A 20,089-nucleotide genomic window follows, 5' to 3' on the forward strand; every position below is an offset into this window, starting at 1 on the left:
AAGACTGATTTGGCTCCTTCCCTAGGGCATGTTTTTGTTCTTCTTGCAAAAAGGCAAAGTTGGAGCACCTGGGTGGCTCAGTCGGTTAAGCATCCAACTCTGGTTCAGGTCATGATCTCACGGTTCGTGAGTTTGAGCCCTGCATCGGGTTCACTGCTGTCAGCACAATGCCTGCTTCAGATCCTCTGTCCCATTTTCTCCCTGCCCCTCCCCCTTTTGCATTGTCTCATTTCTCTCTCTCTCTCTCAAAAATAAATAAACATTAAAAAAAGAGAGAGAAAGAAAAGTTGGGCTTGAAGAACTTACAGAGAAAGGGAATGAAGGCTATGAAGGCTCAAAAGTCCTACAGAGATTTCAGAGCTTCAGACCCTGAAAAACTAAGTTTGAAAGAAAAAAAGTATGAAACCTAATCTCAAGACACATCTGCATGTACCTCAGCCCTAAGACAGCTGTAGAGTAGACACTGAGGTGGGCTGCACTTGGCCTGAGGGACCCACAGAGACAGAGGGCCCAAGGCAGGAGGCTGAGATCCCTGACCGTCCACTGGCCACGTGACTTCTGGGAAGTCTCAAAACAAGAGGTGAGCTGTGGCTTCTGCTTTTGCAAAAACAGGTAAACATACCAATCCACGTTACAGACCTTCAGGAGAAATGCATGGAAAGGAGCTTCGTAAACCACACATCTCACAAACATCTAGTTGAGAACGATAGTGTCACAATCCTAGGGGCGACCCAGCAAGCACACAGTGAAGAAGGACACCGTGGGGGGTGGGGGTGGGGATGGGATAGTAGGAAGGAAGGGGTGATGCTATTATCAAGTCGCATGCCTTAAGATTAGATTAAGTCACATGCTAAGGTACAGACGCCTTTAGCAGTTTTCCTGAAGATCCTTCCCTATATCCCCTGACCTCTGGTGACTCCTGCCCCAGAAGGGTACAGAGCATGATCCTATTTGTGCATTTCCATCTGCTCTGGCACAGAAGGGAGGGGCCAGGGAGGCCTTGCACAATATGGAGCTGAGCAGCTCCCCCAGGACACTTCAAGGTTCACAGATGTGGGGAGCCACTAACTTTCCATCTTAGCTCAGTTTGTGATCATAGACTGGGTACCCAAAGGCTGGGACAAGGTTGAAAAGAACTCGCCACTTTCCTTCCTCAACCTGACCCCCCTGAAGGAGCAGGGACCCCCTTCTGCTGCTCAGAAGACCCATGGTCAGGGCTGGGCTGCCTCACAAAGCCCGAAAGGTTTGGAGCCCCACTCCGTACAATGAGTGCCTGCTTATTTGACTCGCAGACAAATAATAGAGCTTTTTTTTTCTCTTTTCCATTTAAAAAAGAAAACGTATTTACCCAACAGATACAAAAATACTGATTCGAAGGGTACACGCACCCCCCACTGTTTATAGCAGTATCATCAACAACAGCCAAACTATGGAGAGACCCCAAATATCCACTGACTGATGAATGGATATAGAGGATGTGGTGTATATATACAATGGAACATTACTCAGCCATCAAAAAGAATGAAAGCTTGCCATTTGCAATGATGTGGATGGAGCTAGAGTGTATTGTGCTAAGCAAAATAGGTCAATCAGAGAAAGACAATTACCGTATGATTTCACTCATATGTGGAATTTAAGAAACAAAACTGATGAACATATAGGAAGGGGGCGGGGAGAGAAGAGAGGGAAACAAACCATAAGAGACTCTTGATGATACAGAACAAACTATGGGATGATGGAGGGAGGCAGGTATGTGTGAGATGGGCTAGATGGGTGGGGGATACTAAGGAGGGCACTTGTTAGGATGAGCGCTGGGTGTCGTATGCAAGTGATGAATCACTGAATTCTACTCCTGAAACCAATATTACACTGTCTGTTAACTAAAACTTAAATGAAAAAAAAAAAAAATGCAGGTTACCAAAAAACCGGAAAATAAGGGCGAAGGAAAGGTATTAAAATTTACCCACAGTCGGGTACCCCAAGAAGGCCCTTCTCCCACACAGACTCGTGTGTGTGTGACAAGGTCATCGTGGGGTGTCTGAGAGCGTTTTCCATCTCCTGCAGGTTGGCGGGGTTCCCCCGGGCCCTGACACGATGACGGTCTTCTGGCCTCAGGGCTAACAGGCCCGCAGACAGGGAAGGGTGTCCGGTGTGAAGGCAGCGCAAGAGGGGAAGAGCCACACTCAGCGACAGCAGTGCACCCACCAAGTTCCAGCGGAAGCACGACGTTCTGGAGCGTGTGCAAACGGGCATCTCGCGCTCCCCGTCGGTCCTTGGTTCCTCTGGGGCCAGCCCACGCCGTACTAATCTGGACTCACCTCTAGGCACTGGGACAAAAAGAGCTGTCCTAAAAGTGTAACTTCACACTCCCAGCCGAGATATGCCAGCAAAGACCGACTCCGAGGGCAAAAACAGATTTTCAAGAAACCCCCACCATGTACACAACACACTTCCTGTAAGAGGGACGCAGCATTCCTGATAAACACCATGCACGAGTCCTGAGGGACTCTCCGAGAGCGAACCAGCGGAGGTCTGCAACCAGGCTGCACGCACCTAGAAGCTTTAGTTCTGGGGAAATTTCCACTTCTCTGTGGCTCCCCGAGTTCCCTCTTCTGCAAACAACAATAAAAGAATCTGCGCCTTTTGTTTCATAAGTAAGTGTCTTCTCCTTATTCCACACTTGGGTTTATAACGCTCCCCTCAAGTGGTCACCATCTCGACAGCACCACGTGAAGAGTCAAGTCAGGTGGAAGGTGCTGGAAAACGCTCATGTGGGCCTCTCAGCACTCTGAGCGAATTGTAAATCGTGAAGTGTCTTTGGGGAGCGATGCAGCACTGTGCTCCTAAATTGAAAATGGACCCGTCTTTTCACTTAGCAACTGCGTATCGACATAGTTACTTTGCAGAGATACACTACAATATACATACATCACTGTGGCATTAATTTTAGCAGCAAAAAAGCTGCATGCTGGTTAATGCCATTTAAATAAGTAAACGATACATTCATGCTATGGGACAGGATACAGCAGCAGCAGCCCTGTAGGTACAATACAGAAAGATGTCACTGGTACCCTGGTACACAAAGCAAGCAAGCTCCAAGGCTGTGCGCACCGCAGGCCGCAACTGTGTGTGCCAAAGCAATGAGCGGAATGGCTCCCAGGCTCCCCCATGAAAGGGAGGGAGTGGAAAGACTTTCGGTTTTCACCTTCCATGCTTCTATGCTGTTTGTACTTTGTTTGCTGGAAGCACACATTTATACGCTAATAAATTTTAAAAGCGTGGATTAGGAAGGCAGGTGTTCACTGTCAGATCCAGCCACGGACAAGTGGTAAAAACCTGCCACACGGCCCTGATTTGCTCTTGTAGGAGAAACAGATCAGAAGTCCTGGAAGAGTTCCAACTGGGGCCTGCAGAAGCGTGTCCTGTGCCCGCCTCCACACCTGCCTGGTCTCTCTCTGGGGTGTCTGTCAGCAAGGACCCTGCTGGGCCCACCTGGTGACAATTGAGGACACAACCCTGTCTGTGGTGCCCCCCAGCTCCGGGGCAGGTTCTGCTGATCTGTCGTGCGTCATGGGCCAGCCACAGGCTCCACGATTTCACTTGTCACATAGCACTGGGATACGGAGGACGACGGGGAGCTCACCCCCACCCCACTCAGGACGCAGGCAGACAGAACAAGGCACTGGGTGAGCTGCGTGGTGCCAACACGATGCTGCAAAGACATGCTCATTTTTACAGGCTGCCTGGCCTCCTCCTGGTGGCTCTGGTCTAGAACAGCACTGTCCTAACTGACTGCACTGATGGAGACGCTCTTCCCTGCACTGTCCAGCAAAGGCAGCCACTGGCCACAGGGCACTGTTGAGCACTTGGAATGTGGTGAGCGCAACTGAACCAGTCATTTGACTGACTTTTGATCATTCTGAATGCTACCTGAGATAGCCCCCATGTGACCAGCCCTAGACTTCTAGCTCTCTGGTGCCCACGGTTAAAACTTCACGGCCCTAGAGCCCTCCCTGACCCAAGTTCAGGTCTCCTCTATTTGGAGAAGGAACTCCTTTCCTGGCCTGCTCCACACCTACTCTCCAGGCATCTCCCCTAGCTGAGGCCGCTCACATCTCCACGCCCCCGAGTTTCTAGATGCCTGGGGCCACCCAGCCCAGCCCGAGCTGTGCTCTTGAGTTGAGTGCACAGGGCCATGGAGAAGCTGGCGGTGGGCAGGCCCTGGACAGAAATACAGAACCTCCACCCCAGCTAGCGGGCAAGGAGGTCAAAAGCAGGCAGCCGGGGCTGACTGCAGCATCTCGAGCAAAGGAAGGAACACGGGACATACAGTATGACTGCATGAGAGGAATGTGGCCTGCTTCCCATTCAGCAACACGGTCATGGCCACAAGATCACCGCCATGGATGCTCAATGTGAGTCAGATCAGTTCTAGAATGCTAAACATGTATGAGATATCATCACAACGGAAGAGTGAGTGAGCCCTATTCTATCATACTCCATTTGGAAAATCCGTGCCGTCCATAGACACAGGTGGTGGCTAAATGAAAACATGGAAAGAAATCAGCATTCTGGACAGTGGGAATATGGCTGCAAATGACTGAAGGCTCTCAGAGTGGAGAAGGGCCTTGATGGCTCGTCACTGACATCTGACTTGGGAGTCGTCTTCAGAGCAAGCCCCAAACCGCATGTCTATATTTGGGAGCGCCAAACACCCAAACACCCAAAGCACACACTTCACTTACTCTACCCTCAGGTCCAGAGTCCTTTACAGACAGACAAGAACTGCAAAGCTGCCAGAAGCCAGGCATCATGGAGACACCCACCTTGCCCTGTGCCATCCAGGCAGTGACTCAGGGGTCCTTACTACCTGCTCCCCACCCCCCACCCCCCCACCAAGTGTGGTCCTGGAAACAACAGCATCAGCATCTCCTAGGAGCTGGTTAGAAATGCAGAGTCTCAGGCTCTACCCAGAACTGTGAGTCCGACTCTTTACCTTAACAAGTCCCCCAGGGGATCCAACTGCATAGAAAGTTGGAGAAGCAATGCACTTGGGCATATCCCCACTACTTCTGAACACACAGATTATTTCAGGATCTTCCTGGTGTTGGTGCAGGGAGTGGCCTGCATCTACCCTGGGGGTGGGGGTGGGGCTTCAAGATGGCTTTACACCCCAACCACAGCAGGTGGAGATCACATGACAAATTACATTCAGGAAAATGACAAATTACAAGACAGTGTTTTCCCCATGTCTCTAGGCTCTCAAACCCCCTGAAGAATAAAGAAATTCGCCTTTCAGGTGTCCTCTCAGCTGCACATAATACCCTGTGTGGCTGGGTTTTCATTCTGGGTCTGATGATCCTGTGTGGTTGCTTTTGTGGCCCAGTGCCCCATACTGGCCTTTGTGATTTTCTCATTGCAACTTTGGAGTGGCGTCAGGCCTCCCGATATCTGGGCTGATTAATATTAATTTTGGCTGTCTTTGATATTTTCTGGGGTTTGATTTTTTTTCAATTAAATCTAATTTATCCAGACCTTACATGTTTAGAGGGATCCATAAGCAGACTCTTCCAAATCTTGAACATGTTGCCCAAGATCAGAACATTTCTTCTTCCCACTGAAATGAGGCTGCCTCCCCTCACTGAAGTTCTCAGACATGACAGTCTGCTTCAGGACCATTTTATTCTCTGACCTGTCTGTCCTTGGGCCAGCACCCTAACCTGTAATTACAATGGCCTGGGAATATGTTCACACATCAGACACAACTGGCTTCCCAAAAGCCGCTTAAAAAAATCTATCCAATATTCCAACCTATTTTCCCCTCCAGATGGGACTTTCAGAATAGTTTTGTCAAGTTAAAGGCGGGAGTCGGCAGGGGAATCCCATTGAAATTTTGGCTAGAATAATTTTAGTAATAACTGTCATTTTATCCATAATATTTAACCTCTGGAATTTCTTTTCTCTGTTCAAATTTTCTCTTAGGCCAGTAAGGTGCTGTGTGGGTTCATACAGGTCAGAAAGTTAGGTCTTCCTCCTAACAAGGTTCTCTATTTCTGGCTTATTAGTACCACTTGCCTTCCTTCCTAAAGTACCACATTTCTATTTAGTGCCCTGTTTCAGATGCCTAAAGCCAAACATGGTAACAATGGCCACAGGACATAGGTCACGGGACAGAGGAAGCTCTATTCTGAACACACCTGATGCTTTACAGAAAACAGGCCACTTCTCAGTTCCATCCCTGTCCTCATGTCTCAAATACCCTGTCCCTGGGTCAAGTGGAACATCAACTTAAAGACAAGGCAGCAAGCCTTTCCTCCGGCCTGCGGAGGCAGACGGAGGCTGAACATTTGGATTTTCAGAGGGCTTTGAGAGGCTGGCCTCACTTGTGGGGGCCAGGTGGGCTCATCTTTGACGCTCAGCAGGAGCCTGAAGCTGCTCACACAGCACAGGTCCCCTCATAAGGAACTGGGTGCTGCCTGAACAAATGCCCCCCCAAAAGGTGGGGGAGGAGGAAACCTGAGAAAAGGTAATGCATCTCCACAAAGAGGCAAGAAAGGGAAACCCAGCTAAGAACATATCCAGCACAAGGCCCAAACATCTCAGACCCCCTAAGATACCTCGGTAAGACAAATGCAATTAATTATCCAAATCAACTAATGGCTAGTCAAAGATATTAAAAAAAAAAAAAAAAGGAAGAAAGAAAGAAAAGAAAACCGAAGACTGCCATATCAAATGAGTGATGAACAGGAAACAGGAACTCACTGGCCCAATTTCTATAATGCACACTAAAAACATAACAGAAAATTACCGTTCTATATTGTATATATATAAAATGGTCCACTAAGTAACTGGGATAGGGAGTTGGGAAGAGGAAAAACTGGGGATGGGGGTGGATGCCATTGTTAACCTTAAGAACATCCTGCCATTAGTCATTCAACAAACATACAGAAACGAGTACCAGGTGAGGTAAGCAACAAACAGCCTGGCAGAACATACTCAGACATCTAAGAAAGATTTGCCAAGACACAGAAGTGTTTCAGATTGTGTGATGGATGGAATTACTATTCCTAATTCCTCACCACTCCTTGTACTCACATACTCACACCTCTTACAACATCACTTGGCAGTCCCTCCCACTGGAGACAGTGCACTTCCTACCCCTTGACTCTGGCTCAGTCACATGACTTGCTCTGGCCAATAGGATGCTGGTTTGACATGTGCCCTTTTATAGCTCTACTGTAACCAGGAGAAGGACCTCTACCCTCCAGAATCCCTGAAGCCTCAGCCTGGGCCCCAGAATGAACACATATGGAACAGACCTATGGTCAATCTACAGCAAGGGGCCGAACGTAGTTAAACTGCAGCGTGAAGCAGAGCCACTCAGCTGAGACAACCCAGATCAGTCTACTTTCAGCCAATTCAACAGAAGCACGAAAAAGAATAAATGACTGCTGGTGTAAGTCACTGAATTATGGGATGTTTGTTACACAGCTTTGTTGTAGCAACAGCTAACTGATACATATGGCTCCCCCAAAGGGAATCCATAAGCTACTAAAAGATCACTTTTCCCTTCCAGTTCACAGAGAAATCAGAACTACTTACCAGGCTCACCTTTTTTCTTTGAACCAGACTTCTTCTTTGCAGGAGCCTCTTGCTTTGGTGCCTCTTGGCTCTGGACCATATCTGCATTTTTGCCTTGGATAGGAGCTGACTCTGTCCTTTTACCCTGATTGGCAGATGTATCCGCCTTTTTGCCCTGGTTGGGGGACCCTTCTGACTTTTTGCCCTGGGTCGGGGTTCCCTCTGCCTTTTTGCCTTGATTGGGGGCCCCCTCTGCTTTTTTCCCCTGGCTTGCAACAGCCTCTGCCTTTGTGCCCTGACTAGCAACTGAATCTGCCTTTTTACCCTGATTCTGGGCCCCCTCTGCCTTTTTGCCCTGATTCTGGGCCCCCTCAGCCTTTTTGCCCTGATTCTGGGCCCCCTCGGCCTTCTTGCCCTGGTTGGGAGCCCCCTCTGCCTTTTTGCCCTGGTTGGGAGCCCCCTCTGTCTTTTTGCCCTGGTTGGGGGTCCCCTCTGTCTTTTTGCCCTGGTTGGGGGCACCCTCAGCCTTTTTACCCTGGTTTGGGGTTCCCTCCTTTTTGCCCTGGTTGGGGGCTCCCTCCACCTTTTTGCCCTGGTTCTGGGCCCCCTCTGCCTTTTTGCCCTGGTTGGGGGCTCCCTCCACCTTTTTGCCCTGGTTCTGGGCCCCCTCTGCCTTTTTGCCCTGGTTGGGGGTCCCCTCTAACTTTTTGCTCTGGTTCTGAACCACTTCCAACTTTTTCCCCTGATTGGGACTCCCGTCTGCCTTTTTACTCTGGTTTGGGGTCCCCTCCTCTTTTTTACCCTGGTTTGAGGCCCCCTCTGCTTTTTTGCCCTGATTCTGTGCCCCCTCTGCCTTTTTGCCCTGATTATGGGTCCCTTCTACTTTTTTGCCCTGGTTGGAAGCTCCCTCTGCCTTTTTGCCCTGGTTGGGGGCCCCGTCTGTCTTTTTGCCCTGGTTGGGGACCGCTTCTGTCTTTTTGCCTTGGTTTGGGGTTCCTTCTCCCTTTTTACTCTGATTCTGGGCCCCTTCTGCCTTTTTGCTCTGATTCTGGGCCCCTTCTGCCTTTTTGCCCTGATTCTGGGTCCCTTCTGCCTTTTTGCCCTGATTCTGGGCCCCTTCTGCCTTTTTGCCCTGGTTCGGGACCACTTCTACCTTTTTGCCCTGATTCTGGGCTCCCTCTGCCTTTTTGCCCTGGTTGGGAGCCCCCTCTGCTTTTTTGCCCTGGTTGGGGGTTCCCTCTGCCTTTTTGTTTTGGTTCTGGACTCCCTCTGCCTTTTTGTTCTGGTTCTGGGCTCCCTCTGCCTTTTTGCCTTGTGTAGTGCCAGTGGCTGGGGTACTGGCCTTGGCACCCACTGGGGGCACAACCACCATAGGCACCTCTTTGGGAGCAGTTTCCAAGATGGCAGCCTTGGAGGTAAGAACTTGGATAGAATTCACTACAGAACTAACTGCTGGTTCCACCTTTGCCACTTTTTTCTCCTTTTTCTTTTTGTCCTTAGGGGAGGAGGCCAGCTTCTCTTGGGGCACAGCTGGTACTGGGGCTACAGGGGCAATGACCACGGGGGGCTGGACTGGGGTTGGAGCCACGGCCACTGCAGGTGCCCGCACAGGATCTTTGAGAAGGATGGTCACGTTGGGGGCTGGCTCATGGTCAGGTATCTTCCCATTGGGTTTCTCTTCCTTTTTCTTGGTCTTTCCTTTCTTCTCCACTGTTTTCTCCTTCTTTTTCTTCTCCACTTTCTGGTGGTGCGTTTTCGCCATCTCCTTGCGCTGGTTGGCTAGGGCTTCTTCATATGACGTTTCCTTCATGGAGAAGGTGGACACCAGGAAGATGCCGATGGCAGAAACGACCATGAATCCACCAAAGACCACAACCCCCAAGGTCTGAGTGTCGTAAATATCCATCCTGGCTTGTTTTCCTTTCACCTGCCAAATACATACATGTAGGTTACTTTTTGTAGAAACAGAGGCATTTGACAGTTTCCATCCTCACCCCTGCCCCCAAACTTAAGGTTTTGCTAATCCTTCAGACTGATAAAGTCAAAGAAACAAATCCAGACAATCTCTGATGTCATCCATTCCTTCCTGCCCCTCTTCAGGAGTGAGTTTTTATGCAAGATATGAGCAGCCCCTATTAGTGCTAGGATAGGAAGTGGCAGAGAAATGGCAGAGTACAGGTGTGGACACATAATACCCTGGAGACTCAGAAGCCACAATCACAACTCAAGAGATTCTCCACCGTGGGGGTCAAAGATGCACATCAGCATGAGCACGGGCGAGGTGTGAGACCATGGGGAGTGGTGAGGACTGGGGCATGAATGCCCCAGTAAACTAGGGGGACAGTGTCACCCAGCCATTGTTAATTATTGTAGAAATGTTGAGTGCTGTGTTGAGAGATCTGCTTTTTCACACGAGGCCAGAAATCTTTTTTTTTTTTCTCCTCAAAATGAAATCGACTGATTTAAAAAAATACCATGTGAACCAAATCAAGTACTTCTGCAGGCTTTCGGCTGCATGCGTTCTAGCCAGCAGCCCCTGGCCCTCTAGCTCTACTTTGCTGCCTTCCTTTCCCTCTTCCCCAGTGCTGACAGACACAACGACCGAGCGTCAGAGACAAAAAACCTTCACAATCCTGAAAAGTGATCAAGAAATTGTTGAGGAAAAAATGGCCTTCAGGATAAGCTCCTAAAGAGTTGCTGAAGCTGCAATGTGCACAACAGGAAACAGGAAGTCCTGGAAAGCCCACCAAAGAAGAGACCTCATGTTTGGAATTTCACAGCCACAGGCTGCAAACAGTGGGGGTAAATGGTGTCACCAGACCCAATCCTCACCCCAGGGAGGGAGCCTTTTGCCTGATGACACTCCAAACAAACCAAGAGGATGAGCCACTTCTTTTCGCTGCCCCTGGACCAGAGTCCACGACTTCTGGGCTGCCAGCCCAGGCTGGGTCTGACTTCAGTGAGGAACCCCAAGAGAGTTACTTATTTGGGTGTGGTCAACTTTTATCAGCTAATTTTGATGTGACTATCACATTCCCAGTCCCCTGCACAGATCCTAGCCCCCCTTAAGAGGAGCAGCGATGGAATTCGTGAACAGAACACAAGTATAAGAAGGCAGGTAAGGGGCCCTGGGTGGCTCAGTCAGTTAGGTGTCCTCCTCTTGATCTCAGCTCAGGTCATGATCTCATGCTTCGTGAGATCGAGCCCCATGTCAGGCTCTGAGCTGACAGCATGGAGCCTGCTTGGGATTCTCTCTCTCTCTCTCTCTCTCTCTCTCTCTCTCTCTCTCTCTCTGCCCCTCCCCCACCTCTCAAAAATAAATAAACTTGACCAAAAAAAGGTGAGTCGGGGAAGGTGGGACAAGAGGAAGGAGGGAACAGAAGGGGAGAGGTCAACAAGCCCCCCTCCCTGGCATGACCACTGCCTCCCAAATCTCTAGACCCTGGGGTAGGCTGGGTCCAGGCTTGCCAAGGGCTCAGAAGTAGAGATCTGTCCTCCACTGGGAGCAGGGGAGGGCAAGAGGGTGGGGATTTCTTAACAATCATGAAATCCAAATTTTGACATTAGGGCATTTTATTTTATTTTTTATTTTTTAATGTTTATTTTTGAGAGAGAAAAAGAAAGAGAGTGTGAGAATTGTGTAAGAGAGAGGGAGGGAGACACAGAATCTGAAGCAGACTCCAGGCTCTGAGCTGTCAGCATAGAGCCCGACGCAGGGCTCAAACCCATGAACCATGAGATCATGACCTGAGCCAAAGTTGGACGCTTCACCGACTGAGCCACCCAAGTGTTCTAACATTAGGGCATTTTAAAGAAGAGACTAAGAAGAGATTGTTCTAAATGCCTCAGCATTAGGTTTGAGGAAAAAAAAAAATCACTCATCACGGAACACACACACAATTTCACTGTGGCTTTCTAAATAAGCTCTCTGCAGGAAAAGGATTTAAGGTACTCATGACAAAAACTCCACAGCATGTGCTCCCCCCGCGGTGACTACACCAGCTGCAGGCTATGACATTTACTTCTCCCAGACTGTCACCTTTATTGCAGCTGTGACCGCCGCAAGCCAACTCTGAGGTGGGCTCATGGAGCTTTCAAATCCTGGGCAAGTGGATTCTGACCTCTGGCCGTGGGTTCTGGACGGCGTGAGCCACAGCCAGGCACCCTCAAGAGAGGCTGTCCCAAATTAGCCTTTCCAGGAACACACTCACAAGCGAGGTGTGACACTGCACCCTGTTCAGTCCCGGAAGGAATCCAGTGGGTGGGAGGGCAGGGACACGAAGGCCTGGAACGTTCTACCATCAACTTCCATTTCTTGGTGGGCATCGACCAACCAAAACTCTAGGTCCTCACAAGGAGCTCTCAAAACTTCGCCGACATGGACACATTCAGGTACAAAGATCACATTGTAATCAAATGTATTTAATCTATTCAGATGACAAAAATCCTCTGAAACACTCCCTTCCCTCCCCCGTACCCCACTTCTTCAGAGGCAGTGTGAGACCAGGGGCCTGGGTCACCCTGGTCTGGGTCACTCCATAAGTCCCAGTGGCTTCTCAACAACTGTGCACTCAAAGGGCAGTCTTCCGTGGAGCTGCTGCAGGGTCACCACGCCGACACAGTCACCAGGCTCCCACAAAGCCGGGTCTGTTCCCCGCTGAGCACTGTGGGATCGGTGCGGCCTTGCGGTGTAGGCAGAAAAGCCAAGGTTGAAAAATGTGCCTTGAATCTTACTCAAGCTAGGCAAATACAGGATACAAAAATATACCCTCTGTTAGGAGCGCAGACTTGAGAAAAAGCTAGCTCGGGAGAATATTTTTCCTCCGCAGCACACACAAACGCATGTTTGAGAGGAGCACAAGTGTGTCTTCCAAGTTGTGCAGAACGGGTTGCTCTAAAAAGGAATTACATCCCCACCACTAATTCCTGAGTTAGAATTTCTTTAAAAGAAATCTTTCACAGGAAAATGAAAAGCCCTAGTCTCGAGAAGTAATACACTGAAACATTTACGGCTCAGGCCGTATTGCCACAAATGGCAAAGAAATCTCAGCGAAAGCCAAGCCAGCCCGCTGCTCAGCAGAAACGTCGTGGGGAGATCCCACACTCACCGGGGTGATAACGCCAGCGATGCCTTCCAACTGTGCTCTTGGGACCAGCATTCTGGGTGCTTCGCTTCTGAAATCCCCACTGTCCTAAAAGGACTCCCAGTAGGAATGTCCCCTGGGTTTTCCCACTGGGCCAGGCCCAGGAGGTCAAAGAATGAGGCCAGATGTGTGACCACCCACATCTTGTATGGACTGACCACAAAGGACCTGTGTTCTGTCAATTCCAGAAACTTCTGTGAAATATGTGCTTTCACTTACTATTGCTAGTACACTTGAAAGCATAGAGCAGAGGGGTGTCTGAGTGACTTAGCTGGTTGAGCGTCTGACTCAACTTTGGCTCAGGTCATGATCTCACGGTTCGTGAATTCAAGCCCTATATCGGGCTCTCCGCCATCAGCTAAGAGCCCACTTTGGATCCTTCATCCCTCTCTCTCTCTGCTCCTCCCCTGCTGTCTCTCTAAAATCAGTAAGGGTCTGGAAAGAATGGCTTTTCTTCTGTTCCTAGGGGGTAAGGATTCAGGGAACAAAAGTCTGTGGAGGCCCTGAATTCTTTAGACATGGAATACATTTACCAGCTCGTGTGGCCCAACCAACGCAGTCCAATTTGGCCAGTTCAAGCCAATTTGGCAATTGAGACTTGGGTAGGTTTTGTGAAGATACCCTCAACAGCACTTCTGGGGCTGGATATCATCACTAACCATCTGCTCTGTCATGGACCATATGCAGGTGCACAGAGAAGCGTGGGGCAGGGATGTGCCCGGTGGATGTCAAAGAGATCTAGTTTCCAGACACCCTTCCTGGGCACAAGGTGACCAGCCAGGCAGGTACAAAACTAAAACAGAGCGACAATAAATCAGAGACCCTAGCAGATATGTCTGCATCAGGACCACCATCACCTAATTTGTTTAAATACTGTAAAAAATATTGTGACCACTCATGTCCTACCACTCAAGCTCTTATCTCACAGGGACTCTGAAGCAGTGTTGAGCAGGGTGGGAGGGGGGGCTTACTGGTCTCTTCTCTGAGTTTCCACTTCTGTTAGATGCTGTGTTGACTGTAGGTTTGTAGCAGAAGCATTTTATGAGGTTAAGCTATCTTGTATTCCTAGTCACCTCTTCTTTTCTTCTTTTTTTAACAATTGGGTACTGAATTTTAGCAAATGCTTTTTCTTTATCCCTTGACATTTTCTCTAATCTGAAATGGGTTGAATCACAATAATATATATTCTAATGTTAACTCACAGATGGTTCGTATGGTATAAACGCTTCTTGATGTTGGGCCCTTTCTTTTTTAATGTATCACTAGTTTGGTTTGTTCAATTTTTTCATGTGAGATTTGCATGTGTGCTGTGGAGTGAGAAAACCTAGGGATCATTCTCATGACCCCGTCTTTCTGTGATCTTGGTAGCAAGGTCACTCGAGTCTTACAAAATGAGCTAAGGATGGTCCCTTTCCCCTCTCTTCTCTGTGGGTTTAGAAGAACTTGCCTGCAAAACTGTCAAGATCTGGTGTTTCCAGATCTGTTCTTGGCGGTGGTGGGAGGGGGTAAAGAGTTAACTCTTTCTGCTAATTTTACTTAACTGCTAATTTTATTTTATTTTAACTGCTAATTTTATTTTATTTTTCCACTCAGTTTTATGGAGATATAACTGTCACACAGAACTGTGTAAGTTTGGGGCACCTGGATGGCTCAGTCGGTTAAGCGTCCGACTTCGGCTCGGATCGTGATCTCGCAGCTCAAGAGTTCGAGCCCCATGTTGGGCTCTGTGCTGACAGCTCAGAGCCTGGAGCCTGCTTCGGATTCTGTGTCTCCCTCTCTTTCTGCCCCTCCCCTGCTCACACTCTATCTGTGTCTCAAAATAAATATTAAAAAAAAAATTAAAAGAACTGTGTAAGTTGAAGGTGTACAGCATAATGACTTATGCATATATTGTGAAATGACTACCACACTAAATTCAGTGAACCTCCATCATCTCATACAGAGACCAAAACAAGGCAGAAAAAAAAAAAGGGAAAAGCAATTTTATCCCTCGGGAGAACTGTTACTCTCTTAACATCTTTCAGACACCCCACACACCAATGTTAGCTGTAGTCGCCAGCCAAGCCGTCTGGGACCTCCCTAGCACTCGCTTATGTTGTTAACTGGGAGTGTGCACCTTCTGACCACCTTCCTGTGATTCCTCCTACTCCTGCCCTTGGTGACTGCTGGTCACCCCTTTTTCTAGGAGACTGGTTTTGGGGTTTTTTTAGATTCCACATATAAGTGAGATCACACAGAATTTGTGTTCCTCTGACACAACACATTATGTTTCACTCAGCATAATGCCCTCAAGGTCCATAAGTGGCAAGGTTTCCTCTTTTATGGCTGAATCATAATCTATTGTGTGTGTGCGTGTGTGTTCGTAACACAAACTTCCTTATCTGTCAATGGACACTTAGGTTGTTCCATGTCTTGGCTGTTATAAATTGCTGATTCAATATCAAGGATGATTCCAAACCAGCTTTTGGGTTTGTGATCCAGCATACATAATTTTCATTATTCCTTCCTCTAATCTCTATTGGTTTATTCTGCTCTAACTTTACAACATGGACATTTATTAATTTTCAGGCCTTTCTTTTTTCTTACAGCAAATATTTAAGGCAACAAATTTCCCTCTAAGTACTGTTGTAGCTACATACTACAAGCTGCAGCACACATACTCACTTTTTTCATGATTGTTCAGTTGTCTTTTCTAAATCCCATAAGATCTCCTAGACTCATGAGATGGTAGTGACCTTAACTTCCCTAACACATGGGGGCTTTAAAATATCACTGATAGTTCTTATTTAACTGTGTTGTCATCAGAGAATCTGTTCTGGGTGATATAAAGCTTTTAGACCTCTAATCAGGATCTGGAGACACTAATAATTTTTTACATGACCTAGGACACAGAAACATACATACGTATGTGTATATATATATATATACACACAACACTTTCATGAAATGACTCAGTACTAGTACATGTGATACATCAGTATTTTCTATACCATTAAAACATCTGAAAAGGTTTTTCACAATAAATTAAATTGATTTTGAGTCTCACAATAGGTTGGGCCTATACTCTAAAAAATACTAATTGAGGGGCACCTGGGTGACTCAGTTAAGTATCCGATTTCGGCTCAGATCATGATCTCGCGAGTTTGAGCCCCGTGTCAGGCTCTGTGCTGGCAGCTCAGAACGTGGAATCCACTTCAGATTCTGTGTCTTCCTTTCTCTGCCCCTTCCTGGCTCATGTGCTTGCGCTCTCTCTCTCTCAAAGAATAAATAAACATTAAAAAAAAATACTAATTTAGATAATGATATTTGGTGAGTTTTGCTAGACTGTGGTCAACTTTTATAAATACACGTATTCTCTATGGAGTGAAGGGTTCTATGTGTATCCTTAGCTTCAGCTTAATACCTTCTATAGACCATTTTTGGCTAATTCAATCTAGTAACTATTGAGAGCTTTTAACATTTCCCACCACGTACCATGTACTTTATCAGTTTCTCCTGGGAATCTGCCAATTTGGGCTTTATTTGAAGGCCATCTCATTAGGTGAACATCAGATCAGCATTGTTACATCTTCTTGATAAAGTATCTGCTATTCCCCACACCCGCCCCCCCATTACATAGTGACCTTCTTTATCCCTAATAATGAACTTTTTTTTTTTTTTTTACCATTAAAGTCTAGCTTGTCTGATTATTTAAAAAGTTATACCAACATTTGGGAGGTTAATACTGACCTAGAATCATTTTCTATTCTTCACTTCCAACCTTTCTGTGTTCATATGTTTTAAGTAGAACTCTTAAAAATAGCATAAAGCTGGATTTTATTTTAAGACCAGTGTAGCAATTTGTCTTTTTAACTGGTAGGTTTAATTCATCAACGCCTATTGTGATTTCCTATATAATTGGACTCACTGAAACCTTGATTTTGTCATTCCTATTTATAATACTTCCTTGCTTATTCTCCTCCCACTCCCTTTATTTCTGCATCCTATCAGGCTATTTAGGTTTTATCTCCTTTTCCTCTATGGTGTTTAGAAGTTATACATGCTACTGCTACTCTTTTTTTTTTTTTAATGTGTACTGAAATTATAATTAAAATGTGTTTTACTCTTCCATTTTCCTAGCATATATACTTGACCTGATTTCCCCGATGCCTCCGGCCACTTCCCCAACAGCCAAAGAACTGTGGAAGGCCTGAAGTCTGGTGCCCATCCATCTGACATGAGCCCCTTTTCCGACTTGGCGCACCCCGCTTCTCCATCACACACACCCCAGAATGACTCAAACGACCCAAAGCGACTTTTGTCTCAGACAGCTCATGTTTGCATTCCCCAAATGTTTACCAATTTCTTTGTTGACCACTGCTTCCTGCACCTCACTCCCTTCTTATTGGGTCATTCCAAAGTACATCCTTGACTAGCTCTTTCAACAAGGATCCATTCTGGATCAACTTTCTCAAGTCCTCATAGACCCGCAATAATATCGTTATTCTACTCATGCTCTTCGTGAGTGGACTAACGGAGTGCAAAATTCCCTGCTGACTGTCCTTGTCTCTTACCACTCTGAAGATATTACTTTATCTGTCTTCTGGCTCTTTTGGGGGGGAGGAGGAGTTACTATTGAGAAACATGCTACTGATCTGTTGTTCCTTTATGACATCCTAAAAAAAATCTCTCACAACTTTTAAGATTCATCTTTGGAGTTCTAAGGATTCAACAAAATATTTTTTAAGATTATTTATTTTGAGAGAGAGAGAGAGAGGCAGAGAGAGAGAAGCCCAAGTAGGCTCTGTGCTATAAGCCGACGCAGGACTCGAACTCACAAACCGTGAGATCATGACCTGAGCCAAAATCAAGAGTTGGACACTTAACTGACTGAGCCACTCAGGCACCTGTCAAGAAAATATTTTTAGGTGTGTATCTTTATTTGTCTTATTCAGGCTCATTGTGCATTCTGAGGTTGAGGGCTCATGCTTTTCAAAAATTCCAGAAAATCCTGGGCCACTTTGTGCTTAGAAAATTTTTTTGCTCCTTCTCTGGGGCAGAACTCCTAATCTGACCTCAAGCTCTCCATGCCGCCACCTGGGAAAACTCCTCAGACATACGTTCCATTTCACCAACAGTCTCTTCAGCTGAATCTAAACAGCTCTGTAACCAGTCCTTTGAGTTTATCTCTTTTCAAGTTGGCCTGTTTTGTTTTTTTTTTCTGGTGTTATTTTTTCCATTAATGTTTTTCATTATCTACTTTTATATCTTTAATAGCGATTTCGTGTCACGTCTTTGGTGGGACTTTATCAGAGGCAATCCTGTCTGGGGTGAGTAGTGGGCTTGTGTCAGAGCTGTTTAATCTTTGTTACAACGGGGCCCTCAGAAAGCAGCAGCCTCGGACTAACTTTTACACAAGGCCTGGGCTTCCTATAATAGATTCTCAGGAGACTGATGCCCACCCCCCCCCCCCGCCCCAGGACAAAACAGGTAAGTTTCTATGTCATTTCCCATGGCTGCTAGTCCGTCCTTTCATTGAGGGTGCGCGTTTCACACGAGGGTGTGAGGGGGGCTCGGGTCCTACTCCCCACTGACGAACCCCTGTTCCCATCTAGACACAAAAGCCAAAGACCCAGGTGACTCTGGCTGACAAGACCCCACCCACACCCCATGGTCAGTTTACTTCTGGGTCCCAGTCATTTCCCTCACCCTTGGTTTACAGCTTTGGCAACCTCTTTTATTACCCTGCAAGCCCAGCTAAGCTTTTAGAGAATGCCTATGAACTTTAACATTTCTAAATGTCTGGAGAAGAGGGTTTTCAGATCAACTCATCTAAATATTAAGTGTAATTTCTGATTTTTTTTTTTTTTTTTACCCAGAGAAAGAAAATTTGGTTGCTAAACAATATATTCTGAAATAATTTATTTCATGAGTTAAGGGAATGGAAACGACTTAATTCCCACTTTAGAAAAACAATGCTACTCATTTTAAAGAAAGATGAAACACTAAAAATAGAAATGTATTCTATTATAAGCCTTTGCTTATTCATTGGCTATTTCAGATTCAGTTTCTACGCCTAAGGAAAAAAAATAAAGAATTGACATGTTTTTGTGTTTCTCCAAAATAATGGTCTTTGGAAAAGTAATAACTTCAAAAGGCCTAGATCTTCCGAGAACGCACAGGAAGCCTACAGGCCTCACCTCATCAATGAAGACAACATGCCTATGAGGCAGGAATCCAGAATCCTGACTTCTCAAAATGACAGCAGTTAAGATGTGCTGGCCCATGACAGAATTGGTACTGTGACTGACATCAGGCTCCCAGAAAGCAGGGACCGGTCTCTTCCGTACTGTATCCAAGCAAACCTCAGCTCATCAACACTCCCAAGTGCTCCATGAACAAAGGCCATCAGGACAGGAGTCGCCATTTGTATGGTTATAAAGATCACACCCAACCAGAAAAGCCTCGGTATCCCCGGTAAAGGAAAAGAATGTGCGCTGGTGGTTTTGCACACCTTCGCAAACAGTTAGTTCTTGGTTCTTCAGAGTTTTCCCACTATTGCAAACGTGGTCTCTGTTTCATTTTGTTTGCTGCTCGTTGATTTCTGTAGGGTGATTTCTCCCCCCAGCAACTTTTGCCTAATTCTAGGGACACATCCTTAGATTTTTAAAAACATTTCCTAGGTATATAAGCATACTGCCTATGAATCACAGTTTTGTTCCTTTCTCCCCAGTCTTCCTGTCTTCGGCTTCACTTTCCTTGAATTTTTCACAGGGTAGGCCCTCCTAACACTGTGCTAAAGAGAAGGAAGGATCCAGGCATTCCAGTTTTTCCTGATCCCAAAGGCAAGATTTAGGTATCCTGCTGGTTAGTACAGTGTTTGCTATAGGCTTTTTGTAGACAGCCTTTTATCAGGTTCTCGGTTCTCTTCTTGGGTCAGTGTGGATAAGTTATATTTTCCTAGAAATTTATATATGTTGTCAGAACTTGAAAAACTCTTGCCATGTTGACGTGGAAAAAAAAGAGGTCTTCTCTGTATAATGCGTGGCATGATCCCTCCTCTGGATCCTTCAGATATTTTTAATAAGCATCTACGACACTGGTTTTACTTAGCACATGTCGCTCGTTACAACCACTTACCTTTTTAATGTCAACCACATCTGTAGTAAAGTCCCACTTTACATTCTTGAGGATTTGCGCCTTTTCCTTGATCCATTTTGCTTGATATTTGTCAACATTACCTATCTTTTGTGAGAATGAAATCTTGGCTTTGTTGGATTCATCTGCTATGTATTCACCTGTTTTTGGTTTCATTTATTCCTTCTCATCCATATTTTCTTCTGACTGGTTTTTGTATGTCTTTTTTTTTTACTTCTGGGGGAAGA

The 20,089-nt window shown here is 46.5% G+C and overlaps 1 protein-coding gene across 3 annotated transcripts in view; it reads right to left on the reverse strand.

The window, feature by feature from the left end:
• The window catches only part of RRBP1 (ribosome binding protein 1), a 65,842-nt gene that overhangs the window by 32,290 nt on the left and 13,463 nt on the right, over positions 1 to 20,089 (reverse strand). For 2 of the 3 annotated variants that reach the window (XM_047068343.1, XM_047068341.1), the window contains exon 2: positions 7,603 to 9,508. In XM_047068343.1, the coding sequence (XP_046924299.1) occupies positions 7,603 to 9,487 (1,885 nt within the window). In that variant the 5' untranslated portion in view covers positions 9,488 to 9,508. The remainder of the gene's footprint in view (positions 1 to 7,602; positions 9,509 to 20,089) is intronic. The other variant, XM_047068342.1, reaches the window with a different exon arrangement.

This window comes from Lynx rufus, unplaced genomic scaffold (assembly GCF_022079265.1).
Source record: "Lynx rufus isolate CCGP_SWC_20201006 ecotype Redwood Valley unplaced genomic scaffold, mLynRuf1.p SCAF_8, whole genome shotgun sequence".
In the NCBI taxonomy this organism is placed as follows: Eukaryota; Metazoa; Chordata; class Mammalia; order Carnivora; family Felidae; genus Lynx; species Lynx rufus.